Source organism: Curcuma longa, chromosome 4 (genome assembly GCF_044706935.1).
Source record: "Curcuma longa cultivar G26 ecotype Majalengka, Jawa Barat chromosome 4, ITB_CL_G26_1.1, whole genome shotgun sequence".
Lineage (NCBI taxonomy): Eukaryota > Viridiplantae > Streptophyta > Magnoliopsida > Zingiberales > Zingiberaceae > Curcuma > Curcuma longa.
This window is the reverse complement of record NC_133864.1, coordinates 17,350,818-17,376,970: the sequence shown is the minus strand read 5'-3', so window position 1 is coordinate 17,376,970 and position 26,153 is coordinate 17,350,818. Positions and strand designations below refer to the sequence as shown.

The 26,153-nt window shown below is 34.7% G+C and overlaps 2 protein-coding genes and 1 pseudogene across 2 annotated transcripts; 1 reads left to right on the top strand and 2 right to left on the bottom strand.

Annotated features, from left to right (window-relative positions):
- Positions 1-2,685: 2,685 nt before the first annotated feature.
- On the bottom strand, positions 2,686-11,251 carry LOC141827619 (RNA-binding protein L-like; annotated as a pseudogene).
- Positions 11,252-14,039: 2,788 nt separating this feature from the next.
- Positions 14,040-16,698, bottom strand: LOC141826638 (protein DETOXIFICATION 40-like). The gene is made up of 7 exons (XM_074713904.1): positions 16,360-16,698; positions 15,616-16,247; positions 15,320-15,376; positions 14,862-15,100; positions 14,648-14,766; positions 14,485-14,571; positions 14,040-14,329 (listed from the first exon to the last, which is right to left on the bottom strand). The coding sequence occupies exons 1-7, from the start codon at positions 16,624-16,626 to the stop codon at positions 14,267-14,269; spliced, it is 1,464 nt and encodes a 487-aa protein (XP_074570005.1). The 5' UTR covers positions 16,627-16,698; the 3' UTR covers positions 14,040-14,266.
- Positions 16,699-24,892: 8,194 nt separating this feature from the next.
- LOC141826143 (NEP1-interacting protein 1-like) lies at positions 24,893-25,947 on the top strand. Its single transcript, XM_074713391.1, has 5 exons — positions 24,893-24,968; positions 25,056-25,207; positions 25,367-25,450; positions 25,525-25,704; positions 25,807-25,947. Exons 1-5 carry the CDS (start codon positions 24,893-24,895, stop codon positions 25,945-25,947), a joined length of 633 nt encoding a protein of 210 aa, XP_074569492.1.
- Positions 25,948-26,153: the final 206 nt, after the last annotated feature.

Here is a 26,153-nt window from a genome sequence, read left to right as displayed (position 1 = left end):
TTCTTGTATAAAATGATATTTTTTATTTATTTATTTTCTGATGCAAGAAAAGAAGAAGAAATATGGAAGGAGAAGAAAGTGTATGGCGTGGATGACAATGATATTTTTTTTTGTATCTTGTCGTAGTTTGAGACTGTTTGGTATGAGATACTTTCATTTGGATATACATGATGACTTGCTAGATTGGAATATTGGATATGATAACTTGTTTGATATTATTTAAGTTTAACTTGTTAGATTAGAATATATTGTGTTGTATGGAATGTGACTTATATGTTTGTTTGAAAAGTTTTTTTTGACTTGTATAATATGACTTGTTTGGATGGTCGAATATGACGTGTTGGAATATCATATCTGATGTGTTGGGTTGAGTTTATTGTGTATGTTATAAACTAGATATTTGTAAACATAATCAAATATAGAAATGGAAAGGTTCCAAGAAAAAAAATATTTTTTGCAACGAAAAATTTTTATCGTAGATTTATCAAAATTACTATGTATCGCAACACTGCGATGAAAATAAATTTTCATTGACAAATTTAACGACAAAAATAAGTTCATCGTCGATCTGTGATGAAAAATGTATTCGTCGCAAATCGACAATGAATCCATTTTCATCGTAAATTGGTGACGAAATTGGGTTCGTCGCACATCTATGACGAAAATCAATTTTCATTGCAGATCTGCGATAAAAATCAATTTTCATCATAGATCTACGATAAAATTCAATTTTTATGATAGATGTACGACTAAAAATGATTTCGTCATAGATTTACATATAAGTGAATTTTATGATGAAGTATATTTTTGTTGTACAATTGGAATGAATTTGGCGATGAAACATAAGTTTGTCGCAATATTTATTTTGAATTTATATTATTTCGTCGCAGAATTTGACGACGACTTATTATCCATGAAAAAATTTTTCATCACACAAAAATTTTACAATGAATTATTTTTTAAAATTCATCCCAAAAGATCTTATTTTTTTAGTATAGGTAGCTATTACAACTATTTAATAGCTACTTGATAACTATTATTATTATTTTAAAATATTTTTGATCAATGTGATTGTAATGGTGTTTAAATAGTTTGAACAAAGTTAATAAAATGTATTTTGATATAATATTATTAGATATATAATAATTTTGATTAAAATAAAATACTCTATCTTTTTATTTTTATATTGTGTCAGCTATTACATCATCACTGAAATAAGAGGAATTTTCGATATAAAATATTTGATAAGGTGGTCTTTTGATTTTTTTTAACGTCTTTTTAATTTTTATCGAATAAAAAAATAAGTTTTTAGAATCAAGAGGTCTAAGGAAGATGACAAATTAGTCACTAGAGTAGTGAAAGTGATGAAAGTTTTCTTTCTACGCCTCAAAATCTAGTATTTTCATGTTGAAGTTGGCGGTTTCATTTGACCTTCAAGAAGTCTTTCAAAAGCTTTCTTGACTCCTATCAAATTCCTGATGATGATGTTGAAGTTGCAAATATGAAAAGGGGACAAAAATGGAGACAAACAAGGTTTTATTCGAATATCGGAGAAGCATGTTTAAGACATTTCAGCACTGTGAAGCCTGCAGGCGATACAGAGTATGGTTGGGAACAATGTAGAACACATCGCCGGTGTTGAGCTGCGCGTCCGGGCGGACGACCAGCCGCGGGTTCTTGAACACCTCCGGGCGGGTGACGAAGTGTCTGGGGTTCTTCGCCATGATCTCGGCCGCGGCCATCGGTTTGCGGTGGACCTCCACAAAACCGCCGGGGTGCACCAGCTTCAGCACGCCATTCTCCCTCCGAGCGACGCCCATGATGATTATTGTTCTGGTGGTGGTGGTGCTCCTCCTCCTCTCCGACACCGAGAGTCTTCGAAGTGAAGGAGGGAGGGGCGCGAAGACTCACCTGGCCCTTCCATGTTTCTTATAGCTGCCATGTCGTGAGCAACAAATGAGGCCCTTGTTCTTCTCAAGTTACAGTCCATAGGAAACGTCGACCAATGAATACGAGAATAGAGAGAGAGAGGATGAGAAGAACGAGGGCTTTCACTTTGTTGCTCACGCCAGTGGCTGCTACAAGAAGCATGGAAGGGCCAGATGAGTCTTCGCGCCCTTTCCCTCCATTTTGAAGCCTCTAGGCAGTCAACAACCATCATGGGCGTTGCTCGGAGGGAGAACGGCATACCGAAGCTGGTGCACCCCGGCGGGTTCGTGGAGGTCCACCGCAAGCCGATGGCCGCGGCCGATATCATGGCAAAGAACCCCCGACACTTCATCACCCGCCCGGAGGTGTTCAAGAACCCGCGGCTGGTCGTCCGCCTGGACGCACAGCTCAACACCGGCAATGTGTTCTACATTGTTCCAAACCGCACTCTGTATCGCCTGCAGGCTTCACGCTGAAATGTCTCAAACAAGCTTTTCGAGATTCAAATAAAAGCCTTGTCGGGCTCTTCATCATCTCCAAATTCCACTGTGCATGATCTGATGATATTTGATATTCCCTTCAATAGACGAAGAACTCGTCAGCAATCAGAAGAAAATGGCACACCATGCCTAGCTCCTGATTCAGGCAGAAGCACATTTAGAAATAAAGCAAAAAAGAAATTTAAAGGGAAAACACCAGGACTTGGTCACATAATAAGGGAGAAATACTCGAATAAACCATGAATCTAAGCAATCCTTTAATGGACAATCACTCAGTGCAAAAAGCTAATGTACATACCTCAATAGGCATGCAGGATACAGGAATTACAATATTGTACGTCTGAGTAATCCCTTTAACAGTCAAAGGAGGTTCGATCCGATAATTATTATTACATTGTCAATAAACATCTAGTTCCACACTACGCATCATAAATCTGAAAACTACAGTGCTGCACCTAGTTTATGAAAGAATAATAGTTGACAGATCAGAATATCCTTCCACGCATGTGTTGATAAAGCACGAGATTCATCGGCTAGGATTGGATCCCAGATACCACAAGGTTTTTCTCAGCTCATTTAGTAAGCAAAATAAATCACTGCATGGCAAGACAAAAGTTAGTTCCTTCAAGATGGAGTTTAAGATGGAAGGCATAGCAAGATCAAAAGCCAATTATTATATGAACTTTCTTCTAGCCAAAAATGTAGTTCTTGTTCCAAAGAAAATCATAAAGGTATAAAGAAACTAAAAAAAATATTAAAATTGACTTGGCCACACTGAAAACAAAAATCAAGCCTCAAAATGACGAGCTACAAGTTAAATTAAGCATAACAATCACTAGATGCCACATAAGAATCTGAGTATAGTATCTTTATTGTATGTATTTGCATGACATCATTTGAGGATCTGAGATGCAATCAGGAACTGCCATACCAAATTTTCCACCTACCATGCCATACTACAATGAAAAATGCTTAAGAGCTACCAGGATAGTTCTCTACGTTAAGATATAACGATATTAACAAGAAAACAAGACAAATGCTAACCTGTGGCTGTTGTTGCTGATAGTTGTACCCAGGATAGGCAGCATATCCATATGTATTAGGATCTTGAGGTGCAGCGGCATATCCATATGTCTCGTAGCTTTGTGTGTATCCATAGTAGTTTCCATTCCACTGATTGGGATCTTGTTGTGGCTGTTATGAGAAGCATGCAAATTATGATGATTTGTGGTCTAGAATACTTTGCAAACAATTTTAACCATGCCGATAACTACTAAAACCTGTTTATTTGCAGGGCTACGACCCCCAAGAAAGTCGGACATTTTGGCCACCCAAGGGTGTTCCATTTAGTTGTCTCAAAGCCTCCTCTGCATTGGCCCTAAAAAATCAAAATCAAGTATAGACACAAATGTGAATACCAGAGGAACAAAATAATATGGTAGAATGATAATGTACATCTTGAAAGCAAAACCTGTTGGCAAACTGCACAAACCCACAACGCTTGCCTGCAGGTATCTTAACATATAGCAACTCCCCATAAACACCAAAAGCTTGCCGCAACAGGTCGTCTGTGATAATTGGATCTAGCCCGCCAACAAATATCTAAAAGCCAAGGTAGTAATAATCAAAATTGGTTGCACAATTACCTTCTATTATTTGCAAAAAAAAAAAAGGAACAATAAAAACACCCACAGTGGTATTGTTTGGATCATTGTCAGATTCAACTCCTTGAAAATTCTGGTTAGAACCTGCAAGCAAGAACACATGAATTCTTGAAGAAAACTTCCCCGAATCATTTAGGTATACATTATGCATATGAACTTTTGCCCTGGAAGAGACCAAACTTGGTGATACATTACTGGATGATCAAAATGCATGCAACACATATGCCAAAGTATAATAATCTTATCAGATTACTAGGGACAAGCTGAATTTGTTTTCCCTTCAATGGAAGTCATCAAATGTGAAACCTTGAACATGGCAACCTATAGTGTTTTCAATAGAACAAACCAACAAGACCCCTCCAAGGTTGCAAATATACCCTTTATCCATAGCATCTGAGAATGCATATTAATCGCCATTTAATTGTCCAATCAACTGATGGTTATACTACTTGTGCAACAAAACTTAATTCATTGTATTCATGCAAAACCATGCAGTTAATACTTAATTTATAATACTTGGGGAACAATTTCATGAATCAATTAGTGCAGCACTGCCACATAAGCTGGGAAGATCTTGAATGAAAATTCAAATGGGGATGCAAAATTGTGCAGTCCGTCCTCTTGGTCCAGGTAATTCAATGCAAACTTAAAACTTCAAAACACATTAATAAAATTTTTGTGTGCTTATTATCATAGCTCAACCCCAACCCACACCTCCCTCATCATGCCCCAAGAGGTGGGGATGGCCCGCCAATTTTAATTGCAAAATGGAATGGAAACCTATTAAAGTGCTGAATCTAAAGAACAGGAGCATACACAGCTTTTGAATAAACCATTGAAATTAAAAGGAAATGTAGCAGAAGATGCCACAGAATAAGCGCCTGAAGTAAATTGAGAGCGTAGATAGACTTTGGAAATACACTCTAACTAGAAGGGAAAGTAGCAAAAGATGCCACAAACATGAAAGGACCAAGCTGTTATATAATCAAGAACACTGACCTAAATGGGGAGATATGGATCTCAGCTGAAGTCAATTCCAAGCCCTATATGAAGGCACATGGCATCCTGCTCTGAGACAACATGAGTCTTTATATAAGTCTTTTCTAGAACTATGCGTAAAGGAGCCTAAATTTCACAAAAGTGCATGCGGGAAGGAATATCAATTGGAGAAATACTTCGCTATAATTCAAGTGAGGGGGCAATCAAAGAGTAACATTCAACAATTGTCTTTCAAAGTAGACACTTTTCAAAGAATAAATTACAAGACAAGACATGGAACCATCAAAGAAACAATAGGTCCAACTCAATAAAACATGGGAAAGCATCTGGATAGTAAAATTACAGGAAAAAAGGTAATAAAATGGTTTCACTTTTACTCACCATCAGCGGAATATTGTTGAGAACCCAAATTCTTTTTGTTAGCAGCTGGACCAATTCGCATAGGTCTTGTTGAACAATAAACTCCATTCATCTCAGACAAAGCACTTGATTGTTCATTTGGGTCCCCAAATCTAACAAAGCCAAAGCCTTTAGAGCGCCCAGTAAGTTTATCTGTCACAATTTTTGCACCCTTAACTGATGGATATCGACTCTTGAATGTCTCTTGTAACAAGTAATCTGTAACATCAGCTGCCAAATCACCAACAAAAATTGTGTAGTCAACCCCATCATCTCCACGTCTCTCGCCAGCTCCACATGTTGCCCAATTAAGCCTGAAAGTTTGCTCAATGTTTGGCATCATTTGCCCATTGTAAGTTTGAAGAACTCGTTCAGCTGCTGCACGGGTTATGAACTCAATAAAACCATATCCCTCAGATTGCCCAGTCTGCTTATTCCGAATAACTTTTACAGTAACAACCTGTCATTTAGTGAGTGATCACAAGTCAGATTATCCCCAATGCAATATTATATGTATCAAAAGAGAAGCAGCTTTATGCAATCACAGAAAGAAGCAAAAGATAATAAAAAAATTCAAAGGCAAAAGTAAATTGGTAAGGATTCATATAAAAAACTAGAACAACACAGCAAGCTGTATGCATTTCATATCAAAGTTCCCTCTCGAGCAAAACATACAGCACTAGAAGGATCTATCACAATCTAGTCATAAGATTGTGGATCATAGTCGTGTTCTGTCATCTGAAACACAAGTATGATTCCTTTAATAAGTGACAAATCCACAATATATTAATAGGTAATGTCAAAATTAAAGAACAATATCTTATGTAAACTAAAATACAAATTATAATTATATTGAGGATGAGAATGAATCACCCAAGTGGAAGAAAAGGCATCTTGGCCTCAAAGTCTAGCACACACAAATTATATTGAGGATGAAAATGAATCACCCAAGTGGAAGAAAAGGAATCTTGGCCTCAAAGTCTAGCACACACAAAAAATGAACACAAATAATAAAATTCACATAACATAAGCAACTTACTCAACAAACATGGTGTAAACAAGTCAACAAGTCTGGCTCATTTATGACAGGGCATCACAAAAAATTTCTCATAAACAAATTGGCTGGTCAATGAAACCAAACATGATTACAGCATAAATTCTCATAAACAAATTGGCTGGTTAGTGAAACCAAACATGATTATACTATATGTGACCACTTATTATCTGTTGGTTATCTTGTGGGTATCATTATTCATAATCAAAAGAACCAATCGGTAACCTTTTTAAACCATTGGTAGAATACAATGTCTTAAGTCCTTAAACAACAACAACAACCAAACTTGATCCCACTAGGTGGAATTGAGTATATGGATCTTTCTACACCATTGGGCCTTTATCTCCTAGTATATTATCATTTATATTTAAATAAATTTTATCTTATCTATTATTGCTAATTAAGTTTTTTTATCTTCCTCTTCCTTGTTTGATGTGCACATTTGTCAATTTCACATCGCCTAATTAAAATATTTATTAGTAGTTTACGTATATGTTAATATCATCTTAAATGTGTCTTCTAGAGTTTTTCCTCCGTAGATGCAATTCCGACTTTCTCTATAAAATTTTCATTTTTTATACTGTCCATCCTTATAATCCGCGCATCCACTTTAATATCCTCATCTCTGCAAGTCTCACCTTCTGCTCATATACTCGAGTCATAGTCAACATTCAGTTCCATATAATATAACAAGTCTAATCGTTGTTTTATAAAACTTTTCTTTAAATCTTAAAAGTACTTTACGATCACAAAGAACAACTAATGCTCTCCTTCATTTCAACTATCCTGTTTGAATTTTATATAAGACATCTCTTAATCCCTCAATCCTTTTGCAAAAAAAAAAAAATCCTAAATACTTAACGTTCTCAATTACAAATAACTCGTTATCTTCTATCTTAATAATTATTTCATCATGCATAATATTATTAAATTTAAATTTCATATATTCTATTTTTACTCTACTAAATCTAAAATCTTTTATATCTAACATTTTCCGTCAAGATTCGAATTTAGTATTTACTCCTTCATGTGTCTTATCTACCAAAAATAATATCATCTACAAAGAACAAACACTATGATATCGTATCTTGGATGCGTTTAGTGAGTTCGTCCATAATTAATGTAAAAAGATAAGGATTTAAAGTTGATCTTTGATGTAATTTTATCTTTATGTGAAATACTTCAATTAATCTGCCTAAAGTCTTCATTCTTGTTATTACACCCTTATACATGTCCGTAATTAATTCAATAGACGTTATGCTAATACTTCTCTTTTTTACAATTCTCCATATAATTTCTGTTGGAACTCTATCATAAGTTTTTTCTAGATCGATGAATACCATATATAAGTCTTGTTTCAGTTACGGATACTTTTTAATTAGTTACTTGAAAAGATGTATAGCTTGTATTATTGACCTTCCAAGCATAAGTCCAAATTGATTTTTGATCACCGTAGTCTCCTTCCTTAGTCTTTTTTCTATTACTCGTTCCTAAAATTTTATAGTGTAACTCATTAATTTAATACCCCAATAGTTTGTACAATTTTATACGTCTCCTTTGTTTTTATATAATGAACTAAAATATTTACTCTCCAATAATCAAGAATTTTTTTTGCTTTCGATATCAGATTAAATAACTTTGTATGTCATTCAATGCTTTGTTTCCCTAGACTCTTCCATACCTCTATCAGAATATTATATGGTTCAATTATTTTCCCATTTTGCATTCCACTAAAAACTTGTTCTACTACTAAAATTTGAATTTTATCATAAAAATTTAAATTTTTATACTTATTTGACCTACTTAAATTACTTAAGTTAAGTTGATCGTCTAAACCTTCATTAAAAAGTTGATAAAAATATCTCTTCTATCACTCTTTTATTTCCTCATCATTTATATTATCATAGCGCATTCATCTTTAATATATCTTATTTGAGTAAAATCTTTTATTTTTCTCTCTCGCTTTAGCTATTATGTAAATGTCTCCTTCCCTTTCTTTTATATTCAATTTCGATATCAGCATTCAAAAGTTTCATTATTGACTTTATTCACTACTTTCTTGGCATCTTTTTTGGATACTATTTACTTTCTTAAAATTTTTTCGTTCTTACAAGTGTATAATACATTAAGGGTTATTCGTTTTTCTTCACCTTCTCTTGTACTTTCTCATTCCAGCAATAAGATTTTTTACTTGGTGATGCATGTCCGTTTGACTCACTGAGCACACTCTTGGCTACTATTTTCGACTTTAATGTCATCTTATCCCCTGTTGTATTCGAATCACTGTGTATTTCTCCTAATACTTGTACTCCTACCCTCTTCTTAAATATGTTTTGTTTTCCATCCTTTAACTTCTACCATTTAATTCTAAGAGTCGTGCACATTTTTCTTCTATTGATACTATACTTGAGTCGTATATCAAACACTACAAGCACTTATGATTCTCGTTTTAAACATGGCCAAGTGTTCTCTTTTCTCAAAAAACATATTAGTTAGTATAAAGTCATATGTTATCGCAAAATCCAATATAATTTTTCCTTCATTTCTTATTCCAACCCTATAACCCAAAAACACCATATTATATTTCTCATTTTTCACTCCTACATATTCATTTGAATCCCCTTCTATTAAAATCATTTCGATTAATAGAATATTTTATAATACCTCACCTAGGTCGTCTCAAAATCTAAATTTGGTGTTTCATCTAATCATACTTGAGGTGTATATAAGCTAATTACATTAATATTTCTTTCACCATCACTATCTTAAAAGCTATAATCTCATTCTATTTTCTAACTACCTCTACTACTTCATTCTTTAGCGAACCATCTACGACAATACCTACTCCATTTCTTTACTCCTTTTTATGTACTATAACTTAAAACCTAAATTCTCTATCATCTTTGCCTTCTCTCCTACTCATTTTATCTCTTGTACATATAAAATATTAATTCTTCTCCTAATCATCGTATCTACTACCTTCATTGTTTTACGAATAAGCGTTCCTAAGTTTCATGTTTCATATCTTAAACAATTAATTTTTTATAATATTTATTCTTATCCAACCTATGATGTAAGAACTTTTATATATTTAATATTACACTCAAGTTCTCATAAAAATATAACAGTCCTTACTGAGACTTTACAGTGAGACCCTGTAATACGTTCCTTCTGGAAAACAACCTAACATCAGTACAACAGTTTGATGGATCCATTCATTAAACATTTGCTTGAAAGTCAATGATGGTTGACAACCTAACACGTAACCCTCATCCTTTTTCATCCGGACTTGGGACTGACATTAACGGATTTGTCTTGAATACTTAAACAAGAAGAGATAAAGGAAATTAAGGATTCAAACAAGAATCAAAGAAAGCAATGACAGAAGATAAGAAAGTTCATGAACACAAATAAGCAAGGTAGAATGTTTCTCAACATCCAGTTCCACCTAAGTAAGCAAAATATATGAAAAAAATGGAAATAAGATAAGAAAGTTCATTTCTTTTCTTCTTTCTTCACTAAAACTATTTCAATTTCTTTCTATTTCCTTCCCTCCAAATAAACAACAATTAGAAAGGTTAAAGGAAAACAGAGATTTCCATGGCTCAATTTACTGAGACTGACAGCTTGTTGATCTTGCTATTCTTATTCAAAGGATAAGGACAAATGAATCATCAAAGAACAAACTAAGTTCTTATTAAGACAATGTAAATTTAAGAAAATAACATAACTAAAATGAAGCATCATGAATTTTATCAGTTACTGTAAAAAAATAGAGATACTAACAAAAAACTAGTCATTATTGATTTATCATCAAAACAAAACAAATTTTGTTGACCAGCTACGCATATGAAATCGTTCTTTATAGAGAGAACAAACTCAGATTGAGATGGGAAAAAAGAGGTTTCAGATAAAATAATAAAGCAACTAAACATTATGACACATATAACCCAAGCCGATGAGAATCAATTTCAGCAGGTCAGAATAAAACATAATTTACACACAGCAGAAATAATGCAACAAAGGCTTCTTGATCCACCAGAAGTGCTACATTTGCTATTGTAAAACAAATAAGTTATACATCAAAATCAGCCAGATTATGCAACAAGAAGAACAAATCAGAGAGTGAAACCCGAGGAAGGGAAGGGATTAGCGTTGGCTTATCTTGGACGCAAACCCAATTTAATTTTAAATTACGTTTACAAAGAACTTGTCCTTCAAAATTCGCAAACAAGCCTAGATTAAAAAAAAGTAAGTCATGACAAATATTCAACAAATGAGAGAGAAGGAAGTGCGACCTCTCCAGTATGGGCAAAGCAGCCATATAGGTAATTTTCATCCATCCAGTACTGCAGGTCACCCATCCACAGCGTACGGATCTCATCTGCAGACGCCGGCTGCGACACCGCCGGGGCCATCATAGGCACCGGCGGAGTAGCCTGGTACGGCACCTGCGGAGGAGCCTGGTACGGCACCGGCGGGGGCACCTGCGAGGGTTGATTGTTCCACATCGGCGGCGGCGGCTGCATCTGGTAATACTGAGCCTGCGACGGCGGCGGAGGCATCGAAGCCCACTGTTGCCCCTGGTGTTGCTGGTCGCCCATCGCACCCTGACCCATCCCTCCCGCCTGCTGCATCATCTTTGCAGATCGAAGCCTTGCGATGTGGGGAAAAGACTAAACCCTAGAAACGGGAGGGAAGCAACCAAAAGGAAAGAAGCGAGGCGATAAGAGGTTTCTTATATAAAGCGAATCCAGCGTTCGATGGGAGATCTCCCAAGATCTCATGCTCAAAGCACGTGCGGCAGCATGGAACCTCCCACGCCTTTTGATGGGCCCATTAGAGGAGGCAGCCCAACAACTTATTTAATAAACCAAAATCATTTATCATAAATTTATAATCAAATATTTATGAATAAATTTAATTCTCAATTTGATAAGAATTTATTTATATTTATTTAATATAAATAATAATAATTAATTAATTAAATTTAAATATTTTATTAAATTAAATAAATAAATTTGAACAAGTTATTAAATTAAATAAACAAGTTTGAACATATATGTATTCAGCTTATTAATATTTGTGAACAAAGTTTACGAACAATATTGGTAAACAACGTTCGTAAATAATATTCAAAAATAATGTTCGTAAATCATATTCATTAATAAATTTTTTATTAACATGTTAAATAAATAAAAATATTTTAAAATAAATAAATAACTTTGAATTATCAAGCTCAATAACTAATAAAACAAGTAAAAGTTTCAAAGAATCAAACAAACTTGAATTGAGAACTCGATAATATATCTAAACGAACCAAGTTTAAGCCAAGCTTGAATCAAGCTTATAAAAATAAATCAAGTCAAGCTTGAATAATCATTTTAATAACTTAATTTATTTTAGGTTCGGCTTGACTTGACTTAGTTACCTTATTAAATAAACTTGAACACCTCAAAGTTTGACTTGACTTGGCCTGTTTATCATCATACCCTTGATCTTCAATTTTAGAAGTATTATAAATAAATAAATAAATATAATGAGTTAAACCTCTTAAATAACTGATTCAATGATTAATAAATTAGTTTGGTGTTTTATTAATATTATTTCAATTTAAAAATATTTACTAATTAATTTTTAATAAAAGAGGAACTTTATAAAGCATAAAAAATTAAATTTTACTATATTACTAATAGTTGTATTTAACTATAATTTTTTGTATAAGCATAAAAATTATTTTTTTATGTTATGAGCAATTATATTAAATCTTAAAAAATTTAAAAACATGTTATACCATCTGAGCTACACCCCACTTCAATATAAAAACCAAACTAAATCAATAAATTCTATTAATTATTCTAATTTGAAAGTATTTAATAATTAATTTTTAATAAAAATTATAAAGTATAAAAAAGACTCTGTGATTAAATTTTGCTACGTTACTAATTAATAGTTATATTTAATTATAATTTAATTTTTTTATAGGTTTAAAAATTATTTATTTATGTTGTGAGCAACAATCCATTATTTTTAATATATTAAATATATTTTTATGTATATTTTTTAAGAGAACAAAAAAGAATATAACTCATGCGATAAAAGATTTACATGATCTCCATTCTTTGGTTAAAACTTCAGGTTTTGCAAAGATCTATTTATGATGGTCGTGGGATCGATCGTATAGGATCGTTGGGTGGCTAATTCCACCTTAATGCAGAAGACAAAAAATCTCTTTATGATTTCAACCGATAGAGTCATAAAGAGGTTTTTTAATATTTTAAATTTATTTTTAATTATGTATATTATTTTATAAAATCTAATCTATTCCTCTTCAATATCTCTTAACTCTAGCCTTCTCTTATTACGTTTCTTCACTGTTGGTGACGCTTTTTCTTTTGATCAGTAAGAACATGAAATTAAAAAAAATTTATCCATACAATGCAAAATAAAAATGCTATTTTTTTTCAAGTTTTCCCACTTTCCCTTTTCCAACTCTCTCTCTCTGCTTCTCTCACTCGTTGAGATTGGGGAATTGAGAAATCACACCTAACAATGTTATGCTGATCCGGCTGATGTTACTATACTCTTTGCTTGATTAAATTCAAATGTTGATGCATTCATCCACATTGTACCCGATCAAAATGGAAGATTTTATTATTTTTGAGCAATAACAAGTTAGATACTTTTACCATTTCGCTTCCTTAATAGACATTAAGTTTAGCTTTTATTTAAATGTATTTACCATCATAAATTTTTTGATTTCCCTTTTATCTCCATTCTATCATTTACAACTGTTCTAGTTTAGATAATAAAACATATGATTTATTTATTTTTGTTCTGTGTCTAAAAAGACTCATTTAATTATTGATAGATAATAGCTGGTTTAGTCTTATTGCGATCTTCATTTAGAGGGATTGTATTGATTTTTTCATTTTGTACATATGTAGATGATAACATGTTTAAATCCACCATTGTCAATCCCAAGTCTAAATGAAAAAATACAAGGATTTTTTTAAAATAGTATCAAAGGTTTTTTTGTTTACCTAGAGCCTCAAATAGAGTCAGCACTATATCTTATCCATCACTTTTTCATTCATATTTTTCCAACACTCCCTGAGTAGGGGTTAAATTTGTAAAATTTCCTTTGTTGAATCAGATTTTCATCCTCATATGGTAAAGGTTTACCCCCATATCCTCTCGTAAAGGGGTGCTAATATTAGACCTAGTTGGGAGTGCCATGGAGTAGAAGCGAGATTTTTAAACCAAGTAAAATCTTTGTGTTACCATTGCGTATTTATTTTATTTTCTAATTTTACTATGTATATACTCGATACAATTAACCGATCACACATCAAAAACACACTCACATTGTTAATCTATATATATAATAAAGTGGAATTCATCACTCCAACGCTCTCACATGATCAACCTATATTATGAGATGGTAAATCGAGAAGCTACAAATGAAAATTTATTTCTCTGAATAAACACAACATAAGATATGAGAAACGACAAACCACAATAAATCGACAATTAATGCTCGAAGAGCACCTTAAATGACATTATACGGTAGTCAAGAAAAGGACAAGAAACAATAAACAGCTACGATAAATAGCCTCTCTCCTCCCTCTTGCAGAAGAAGAAGAGGAGAGTCATGAACGCGATCTTGTTCCCACTGCTTACTTTACCGGCCGGACAACAATAGCAGCAGCAGCCCTTGGCTACGTCAGGAGGGGCCGCTTCTTGTCCTCCCATTTTTGTACTCTTTCCTGAGCCTTCTCCACCTGCAAAACGATTAATGATTCTTAAACACTTTCAGTTTCTAACCGATTTGCACTGCTCAATCTGCATGCTGCGAGCAGATGTTCTATCTGATTTCACCATCTTAATTAACTGGACCAGTAAGCTGTAAGCTTCAATAAACTTTATATAGCTTTACCTCTTTATTCCAATCGGTCCGCAAAGTGACCCACAGCAGAATCACTGTTTGCATGGCTGTTCCACCGATCATGCCGCCCCATATCCCCTGCACAGAGGCACAAGTTCAAAACGAAGCTTCAAATTTTGACTTAATTGCTTATCTGCGATCTCACTGTCTGTACCTTCGCTCCCAAGCCAAACGTGAAGCCGAGGAGCGAGCCAAAGGGAACGCCGACTATGTAGTAACAGCCCACGTTGACATACGCCACGAAAGCTTGCCATCCACAGCCAACAGCAACACCTGCAAAGCTAGTGATCATGTTCTTCACTGGTCGCAGGAGGATCGGAGCAAGTTCGCGTTGAGAATTTAGAAGATATAGACAACGAGCTAGTCACCAGATAGCACAGGCTGGACGCCGTTGAGTACGAGGGTAGCGGCGAGCAAGGGGCAGAGATCAGAGACAGCGCGCGCCACGGTTTCACCCTCGGTGAAGATGTAGCTGATGTGGCCACGAAGGCAGAGGATTACTATTGCGATTACGACGGAGATTATCAGAGACAGCACTGTGACGATCACCACTGAGAAGGCTGCTGACTTTGGATTCCCAGCGCCAAGCTCGTTGCCAACCCGCACGCTGTTTGGATGCAGTAACAGTCAAAGGATTATCGTAAGGTTTTTACTCTGTTCCTGAGATCTAACTGTTTACGTACGTATCGACATAAATTACTTTTTTTATAACATAAAAGACGACATAAGTTATAGCCATGCACGTTAACTGTGCATAATGCATAGAAAATAATATATGGAATTGACTGATATATAAAAGGACCAGCAGACAAAGAGGGTGACAGACCTTGCAGCGGCATTGAACCCAACTGAGATCATAAACACCCAACCAGAGATCGTCATGCTGCAACAAACAATCGAAAAAGGGAAAGTTGGCACCAAGAGTTGATAAAGGACGAATTGTATTCAGAGAGTTAGTGTTCCAGCTCTGATCTGTTACGTCTTCCTCACATATTAAAGACGCTTCATCAATCAGATGTCTTAAATTCTTGTAATTAAATGTTCATGGATTGAATTTGAACAATGGAAATTAAGGAAATTAAAGGAGTTTGATCGTGTGAGGAGGAAAAGTGCTCTGCTCACCAAACAGCTAGAGAATCGAGGGACAGCTCAGGGTTCTCGAGCAGACCGGCGATGAGCACCAGGACCTGGAAATACCAAGTTTCCAGGCACAGCATGACTGCGGAGGCCGTGGAGAGGCGGAAGAACTCGGGAAGGCCGGAAAAGGCCTGCCAGGAGAAGCCGGTCCAGGTGAGACGGCACGAGGGACTGGCGACGATGTACACGAACTGAGCCGCGACGATGATCCACCACGAGAAGCTGAGCACCAGAGAAGCCCCGAGCAGCCCCATCCCGATCTCGTACACCGCTACCCAGCTGAGCAGCAGGTGCACCACCAGCGTGGCCGTCGAGATGTAGGCGCTCGGCGCGACGATGCTCTGCGCCTGCAGGAATTTCTGGATGGGGAAGTTGGCCGCGTACGCGAATATTTGCGGAATCAGCCCGTAGACGAATACGGACGCCGCCTTGGCGATTTCCGGCGACTGGCCCAGCAGAACCAGCAGCGGCCGCGAGAAGGCATAGATCGCCGCCAGCGGCACGCCGGTCGCCATGAGTAGCACCGTCGACCGCTGCAGGTAAATCCCCAGCATCTGGTACTTGTGCGCCCCATACGCCTGCCCACACAGCGTCTCCACGGCGCTCCCCATTCCCAGCTTCACATCACATATTCGTGTCAGTACTGCCAAGGACAAAGAAGAAGAAGAAGAAGAAGAAGAAGAAACGGTGGAATCGAGGAATAATTAATCAGGCTTCCGATTCCAGTACCATGAGACCGTAGGCGAAGATTTGGATGCCGGTGTTGCCGAGAGAGGCGGCGGCGAGCTCGAGGTTGCCGAGGTGGCCGCAGAAGATCCGGGTGGACATGGACATGAAGTAGTTGATCATGTAGACCATCACGGCGGGGGCGGCGAGGCTGACGAGAAGCCTCATCTCGATGAGGGAGGCGAGCCACATGCGGCGGCCCCAGGGGAGGGTGGCGTCGTTGAGGACGCTCTCCAGCGGCCCGCTGCCCTCGCCGCCGGAAGAGGCCATGATGGTCGGCGAGGAGGGCGTCGAAAGCAGTTCACCTCCGGCGGATGGCTTCGTTTGGGATGCTCACAAAGAAATAAAAAATAAAAGTGTGTGTGATAGGTTCCATCCAATAAAAGTGTGTGACAGGTTCGCATATCCCATGCATGATGATCATGCAACCTTCTTTAATTGATTCGAATTGACTTGAATCCAACTCGAATCTCATTCAATCCGAATTGACACTAAAGACTGACACTAATAGATATTACCTCAACTTCGCTGGAATTAACTCTTGGTCATTTCAATAATTTTGTTATGTCGTAACCAATTCAATTATATTCTTGGGTCAAAAATATCTACTTGTTTTTTTTGTAAAAGGGGGAATCCGCCACCTTAGCGACTCTACACAGTCGGCTTCATGATCATCTATGAAGAGATAAATCAAGAAATTATAGTTGATCACGATAGAAAAAGATATTGTTCGATTTAATCGAGATTCAAACTCTTTTTTTTTTTTCTGTAAATCTATAATCAATAAAGCTATGGCCAAGGACCATAAACATCTATTCACAGATAATAATTGAATGACTAATTGTACGGACTGAAATAATGGCTAATTTTTAGGTTTTTTGACAGAGACGTCGTTCTCGGCCTCGCAATAGTTTGCTATATAAACGGTCCCCACTTGTCCCGTCTGATCCATCTGGATCCACTCACTCCAGGGACTATGAGTCTACCAAGATTTATCAATATTCTAAAAAATATTAATTTAAGATATAAATTTTATCAACAAAAATTTTGATTAGTTATAAGATTTATCAATATTTTTTTAAAAAATTAATTAAAAATATAAGATTTATTAACATTTCTAAAGAATATTGAAATATATATTCATTTTGATCATATACTTATTTAATATTTATTTTTTTAATTTGTATTGATATAATATTTTTATATGAATATAAATATTTGATTGTTTCATAAAGCATAACACGTTTTAATCACATTATGACATGCTTATTTAGTATTTATTTATTTTTAATTTTTGTTATTATAATATTTTTATGTGGACATAAATATATATTTAATTGTTTCAAATAGTAACATAATTTTGTTCTATAAATAATACTATTCTAATAATTTTTTAAATTTACTTTTATATAATGGTTGCTATGACAAATTAATATCATAAAGCTTGAATTTGAAGCACTTAACCTTATTAGAAATATTTGTTATAGATTTTGGATGACGAGATTCATTTCGTTGTTAAGAGCTTAGGAGATACAATAAAAAAAAAAATTAACGAATCCCTACAATATCGTTCAAAAGCACTTATTTTTCTTCGTCGTCATCTTGATAAAGGATTGAAAGTTGAATATCTCATTATAAAAGAACTATAAGAACTTTGAAAAAATTTGCAAGAAATGTTTCACCATTACAGAACTATAGTTTTTCCAAGAGCTCATTATGAATAGATGCATCTTTGCCGGTAAAATTTTAAATCTGTAAGCAATTATGACTTAATACTATTCAAGATGAGCTCCAAACTACACGGAGAGAAAATTACTGATCAAGATTTATTAGAAAATTTTTTTTTCATTTTTTATGCATCGAATGTACTCCTATAACAATATTGTGAGTGTGGATTTAAAAATACTTTAAGCTTATCTCATGCCTACAGTTGCTTAACCAAATAATGAGCTACTCATAAAAAATCACTAAATCCATCAAACTAGATCTACACTGTTTCTTGAAGCATATGGAACATCATTCCTCGAAGTAAATGTTAACTCATCTCAAAATCAGGATAAGTCGATAAAATGGTAAAAGGCTTAAAACAAACAACCAACAGTGGGAATCTAACAATAAAGAAGTAAAAGAGAAACACTCAAAAGAATATGAAGATAGTGTTTTAAATGCAAAATGGAGAGGCATTGGTCTTGTACTTCTTGTACAGTAAGAGATTTTGTGGATCTATATCAAAATTTGATCAAAGGAAAAGGAAAATAGAGATATATTTTGCTGACGATTATGGTCTTATTGACATAACCCATTTGGATGTTTTTGATTTCTTGCCTAACTAGATGATAATATTGATCATTTGATTAATGGTGGTGTACTAGACAATATAGAATAGTTGTATTTCTATTTTAGAATCTTTTCCTTTTCAAGTTTAGTTTTGATTTAAATTATAAGGGAAATCTATAGAAAGTATGGAATGATTATCTTTCAATCATTTATCATGTCTTTTCTTTTTTAAAATTGTATTTTCTTTTAAGTTGGCTACTACTTTAGATTTTCATTTAATAAAGTATTTTATTTATAAATTTTGCATGAAATTATATTGGAATTATAATTTTTTACTTATATATTTATTTTAAGATTAATGATGGAATATCAAGATGAATGTCTAGTAGATACTGAAACAACTCACACCATCTCTCAAAGCAAAAGGTATTTTTTTAGAGTTAACATTAGTTAAAAATAATATTATAATAATATCGAGTGCATCAAAAATTATTGAAGGTCATGAAAAATCAAGAATATTTTACAAAATGATACAAGCTTATATATTAAAAATGCACCTATGCTAGCAAATCTAGTAGAAATTTACCTAGCTTTAAAGATATCTGCCAAAATAGATTTCATATTGAAACATCAAATGAAAATTATATTGAATATATTTGCATTATATCTATTGTATCTAATCAGAAATAGATAAAAAAAGATTGCATGCACTCCCTTGGGATATATTGCACACCAATAAAAGCAGTAAAGACAAATATAATAACAAATTAGAAGTTTGTTGAGTTTCATATTATGACATGATTGACTTGTTCATCCTGAGGTAATAATTATTAGTACTAATGAAATTAAAATATCTTCACAATGGTATGATATTGTCCACTTTGGGTCTAAGCCCTCATGACTTTGTTCTTGGGTTCTCCCCAAAAGGCCTCATACCAATGGAGATACTTTCCATCCTTTTAACTCATGATCTTTTCCATGTACTTTAGATGTGGGACTATGTTTGCACCCTTGCAACCCAATAATCCCCCACTCAATCAAAGTACCATATGACCCCCTCAACGTCGGTTTTGATGTCTGAATCCTCGACCCACCAGGACTTTTTGCCCCTCGGTCCATCCGATTTACTAGGACTTCCCACTTAGCCGCAGCTAGGACTTTTTGCCCCTCGGTCCACCCAACCTACTAGGACTTCTCACCTGGTGTCTGATTCTCTTGATTCAGACACGGGAGCACCCACTTCCTTTGTTTAAGGTTCAAACCACATAGTTAGATCTGGATCATGGCTCATCCGGCGGTTAGTCCGGTGAAGAGCGATCTTGCTCTAATACCACTTGTTAGAACCGAAGGAATCAAAATATCTCCACAATGATATAATATTGTCCACTTTGGGCCTAAGCCCTCATGGCTTTGTTCTTGAGCTCTCCCCAAAAGATCTCATACTAATGGAGATATTTTCCATCCTTTTAACCCCATGATCTTTTCCATGTACTTTAGATGTGGGACTATGTTTGCACCCTTGCAACCCAACAATAATGATATGAAGAATAATAAATAATTTATGTAGACAATTCTTTAAAAAACCAAAAGATTATTTTACATAATAATTTTTCATGTGTGGCTTGTTTATAAGACAAATTAATTATAAGATCTTCCTGTTAGGAAGTATACTGAAAAGACTAGCTCTTTTGTATATAAATATTTATGAACGGTATCCACAACGCAATACCGAGTTGGAGAAGAACCAAACTGTGGTGCTAGCCACAAATCAGGTTCGGCCAAGGAGGTAGAAGAGAAGAGGAAGAAGAACAACCTCATCAAAAGCCTCTTACGTCCTCTTTTATATCCAACCATTGAATATGAAGGGTTTTGGCTCTTCGTATTCCATGGAATTAATATCTCATTAATCCCATGCATGATGATCATGCAATCCTCTTAATGGATTCGAATTGATTTGAGTCCAACTCGAGTCTCACTCATCCGAATTGGTATTAAGGGCTGACACTAATAGACATGACCTCAGCTTCGCTGGAATTAACTCTTGGCCATTTCAATAACTCTGTTACGTCGTAACCAATTCAATTATATTCTTGGGTCAAAAATACCTACTTGCTTTTTTTTTGTAAAAGGGGGAATCCGCCACCTTAGCGGCCTCTACACGGTTGGCTCCATGATCATCTATAAAGAAATAAATCAAGAAATTATAATTAATCATGATAGAGTAGATATTACTCGATTTAATCGAGATTCAAACTTTTACTTTTTTTTGTAAATCTATAATTATAATTAATCATCATAGAGAAAGATATTACTCGATTTAATCCAGATTCAAACTTTTACTTTTTTTTGTAAATCTATAATCAATTGAGCTATGGCCAGATCACAAACATCTATTCAACTGAATGACTAATTGTACGGACTGAAATAGATGGCTAATTTTTAGGTGTTTTTTGACTGAGACGTCGTTCTCGGCCTCGCCACAGTTTTCTATATAAACGGTCCCCACTTGTCCCGTCTGATCCATCTGGATCCACTCACTCCAGGGACTATGTGTCTACCAAAAATTATCAATATTCTAAAAAATATTAATTTAAGATATAAATTTGATCAACAAAAATTTTGATTAAAGTTATAAGATTTATCAATATTTTTAAAAAAATTTAATTAAAAATATAACATTTATTAACATTTCTAAAAAATATTAAAATATATATATTCATTTTGATCATATACTTATTTAATGTTTATTTTTTTAATTTTTATTGATATAATATTTTTATATGAATATAAATATTTGATTGTTTCATAAAGCATAACACGTTTTAATCACATTATGACATGCTTATTTAGTATTTATTTATTTTTAATTTTTGTTATTATAATATTTTTATGTGGACATAAATATATATTTAATTGTTTCAAATAGTAACATAATTTTGTTCTATAAATAATACTATTCTAATAATTTTTTTAATTTACTTTTATATAGTGGTTGCTATGACAAACATCATAAAGCTTGAATTTGAAGCACTTAACCTTATTAGAAATATTTGTTATAGGTTTTGGATGTCGAGATTCATTTTGTTGTTAAGAGCTTAGGAGATACAATAAAAAAAAGGAAATATACAGTATCGTTCAAAAGCACTTATTTTTCCTTGTCATCATCTTGATAAAGGATTGAAAGTTGAATATCTCATTATAAAAGAACCACAAGAACTTTGAAAAAATTTGCAAGAATGTTTCACCATCATAGAACTATAGTTCTTCCAAGAGCTCGTTATGAATGGATGCATCTTTGCCTGTAAAATTTTGAATCTATAAGCAATTATGACTTAATACTATTCAAGATTAGCTCCAAACTACACTTTGTGGAGAGAAAATTAATTACTGATCAAGATTTATTAGAAAAACTTTCTTCATTTTTTATGCATCGCATGCACTCTATATAGTAATATTGTGAGTGTGGATTTAAAAATACTTTAAGCTTATCTCATGCCTACAGTTGCTTAATCAAATAATGAGCTACTCATAAAAAATCATTAAATCCATCAAACTAGATCTACACTGTTTCTCGAAGCATATGGAACATCATTATTCCTCAAAGTAAATGTTAACTCATCTCAAAATCATAAAATTAGGATAAGTCAATAAAATGGTAAAAGGCTTAAAACAAACAACCAAAAGTGGGAATCTAACAATGAAGAAGTAAAAGAGAAACACTCAAAAGAATATGAAGATAGTGTTTTAAATGCGAAATGGAGGGGCATTGGTCTTGTACTTCTTGTACAGTAAGAGAGATTTTGTGGATCTATATCAAAATTTGATCAAAGGAAAAGGAAAATAGAGATATATTTTGCTGACGATTATGGTCTTATTGACATAACCCATTTGGATGTCTTTGATTTCTTTGCCTAACTAGATGATAATATTGATCATTTGATTAATGGTGGTGACAATATAGAATAGTTGTATTTCTATTTTAGAATCTTTTCCTTTCCAAGTTTAATTTTGATTTAAATTATAAGGGAAATCTCTAGAAAGTATGGAATGATTATCTTTCAATCAAATCATTTATAATGTCTTTTCTTTTTTGAAATTATATTTTCTTTTAAGTTGTCAATAAGAGCTACTACTTTAGATTTTCATTTAATAAAGAATTTTATTTATAAATTTTATATGAAATTATATTAGAATTATAACTATTTTACTTATATATTTATTTTAAGATTAATGATGGAATATCAAGACGAATGTCTAGTAGATAGTGGAACAACCCACACCATCTTTCAAAGCAAAAGGTATTTTTTAGAGTTAACATTAGTTAAAAAATAATATTATAATAATATCAAGTGCATCCAAAATTATTGAAGGTCATGAAAAATTAAAAATTATTTTACAAAATGATACAAGCTTATATATTGAAAATGCATCTATGCTAGCAAATCTAGTAGAAATTTACTTAGCTTTAAAGATATCCGCCAAAATAGATTTCATATTATTGAGAAATCAAATGAAAATTATATTGAATATATTTGCATTATATCTATTGTATCTAATCAGAAATAGATAAAAAAAAGATTGTGTGCACTCCCTTCTGAGATGTATTGCACAACAATAAAAGCAGTAAAGACAAATATAATAACAAATCAAAAGTTTGTTGACAAACACAGTTTCATATTATGACATGATTGACCTGATCATCCTAAGGTAATAATGATGTGAAGAATAATAAATAATATGTGGCTTGTTTATAAGGTAAACTAATTATAAGACATTCTTCCACAGTTGATGTTGAAACTCCAACTTTCTTAGAGAGGATTCATGGAGATATTTGTGGACTTATACACCCATGCATACCTTCTAGCAAGATATAGCTCTTCTCTAATTCGAAGACATTGGAATAATGTAAAGCACATACTTTGTTACCTTCGTGGTACAACTGACATGAGATTATTTTATTCGATAAGATCAAATTCATCTGTACTAGGATATGTATATGCAAGTTATCTTTCAGATCCACATAAAATTAGATCCGAAACAAGTTATGTGTTTACAAAAGGAGGAGCGTTATATCGTGGAAGTCAACAAAGCAAACTTTAACAGTGACATCGTTAAATCACTTTGAAATTATTGCAATGCATGAAGCAAGTCGAGAATATATATATAGTTGAGATCCATGACACCACATATTCAAGAATCACGCGGACTATCAATAACTAAAGATAGTCATGTTGCTTGAATTGCACAACTAAAGGGAGGTTATATTAAAGGAGATAGAACAAAGCATATTTTACCAAAATTCTTTTACACACATGAACTTTAGAAGAAAAGTGATATTGATGTCTAACAAATTCGTTCTAACGATAATGTAGCTGATTTATTCACAAAAGTATTATCGATGTCAACATTCAAGAAATTGGTGCACAAAATAGGCATGCATCAAATAAAAAATCTTCAGTGATTGAAATCAGGGGAGTATATACTATTGTACTCTTTTTTCTTCATTCAAATTTTTTTCTATTGAATTTTACTGATAGAGTTTTAACAAGGCAACATTAGATTCTCCATCAATCATCTAAGGTGGATTTGACAAATTTCCAATGATAACTATCTTTCTTTTACCCTACGTACATCACCTCTCGTTCAACACTTGTCTTCCTTGGTTTACCTGGTAAGAACAGTTCCTGAGCCTCTGGCTATCAAACCTGGTGTGCAAGAAACAATCGCCATATATAGTTCTAGCTGTATGAATACGCTGTGACAGATGTTTCTTTCGTATGATCTCAAGTCAGTGCAACTACAACATACAGTTTCCAGCTTGCTTTTATTGATAATTCATTCTCTTTGTAGGTACTGCACATTGCATTTCATTATGTGGAGCTGAGCTGCATGCAAATGGTGAATGCATGCGAATTAATTGAAGATGTTCCTCTCATCACATAAGCTTTTCAATTTCTACCATGCAGACCTATCCTATTTAATGCAGCCCTTTACATTCTTGGTACTTGCATCTGTTCAGTGCCCGCAGAGGCTTGGACGACGCTCAGTTTCCATTGCAACTTTGCAAGTAGCATTCAAGAACCCTCTCTGCGTTTGGCAACATCTGTCCGCAAGTGAACATCCAGGCACTGTACTCGGTGCATTTGGGAAACCATTCCTGTCGGCTGCTGTCATATGTATTTTTATTTTTTCAGAAAGAATTAAGAAACGAAGGCTCCTCCATTATCTTGCTCTGGAAGACTGTAGGACCTCGGTTAGGATGGAGTCGATCTGCGTCTGCCTCAACCTTGCGAGAAAAGTGGCCTTGGCTGGCCTTTCTTGCACCTTTGCATTTTGTGAGACCTCCCTAGCTCCCTTCCTCGCCACGGTAGCTAGCTAGCTGTGTTGGGTTTTTGAACTGATCTTATGTAGTTTGCATGCAGGTGGATCCATGGTTGGGCTGGTTTCAGGGGCCCTCAAGGGCCAAACTACAGAGACAGGCATACTGCGAGGTGCAGGGATCGGCGCCATTGCTGGTGCTTTAGTTTCTGTAGACTTCTTGGAGTCTTGCCTTCGAGGAGAGGTTTTACCAAAGGTCAGTAACGAAGAATCACTCATACCTTCTAGCCTTTCTGATTCATTTGCATAAAAGAAAAAAAAACCCAAAAGATGAAGCACCATTTAAAGTTGGGCTTAATTCCATATCCATCTTTTCTCGATACAACTGATTCTTCCTTGCAATGAATGTTTGCAGTTGGCCATCTTCCACAGTCTTATCGATGGGAAGATATTCAGAGAATGGGTTAGCCCAGCATTGCTCAAAGCATACCAATGGCAAGTAAGTAGCTGGGGAATTAATTTCCTCGAAACAAGTCGTCGACAGCACTACAGTGACTGATCTTTAAACTCCAGGTCAATGCAGCTGATCAAGTCAACTACTACAGGGAGACTTCAGACATATTTGATGTCACTAGGCCGGACGAAGGCCTGTCACCTAATGCCATCGAGGGATTGCCCATGTTCAAGATCAGTGGTGATGATGAGGCCACTGATCCCTGCGGGAGGACCATTTGCTGCGCCGTCTGCTTGCAGGCAATCTTTCGCAGAGCTTCTTCTTAATTTTTCTCATTCATAAATCTCGCAGAGGAAGAGTTCATGACCTGCAGGGAAATTGATTTTTTGTCTGTACTGCAGGATCTCGTAGAGGGAGATAATGCGAGAATAATGCCATTTTGTAGGCACATTTTCCATGCGATGTGCATTGATGTGTGGCTCGTGAAGCATTCTTCCTGCCCTACCTGTAGGCAAGAGGTTCTGCAACTTGAGGTTTCTTGACTGGATGTTCTTTCTCTCTTCTAAGCTTGCAGTGTTATAGAAAGGATCTTTGAAGCTGGAATTACAATTATATGGTCCATTCAGTCGAGAGGATCGATGGATCTTTCTGCATTAGTATACTACAGGCTTCATGTTCGATTGGCACGCACCCCTCGAGGTCAACAGATAAACATCGTTGGCTGAGTTGAGTTCGATTTCCAAACTTT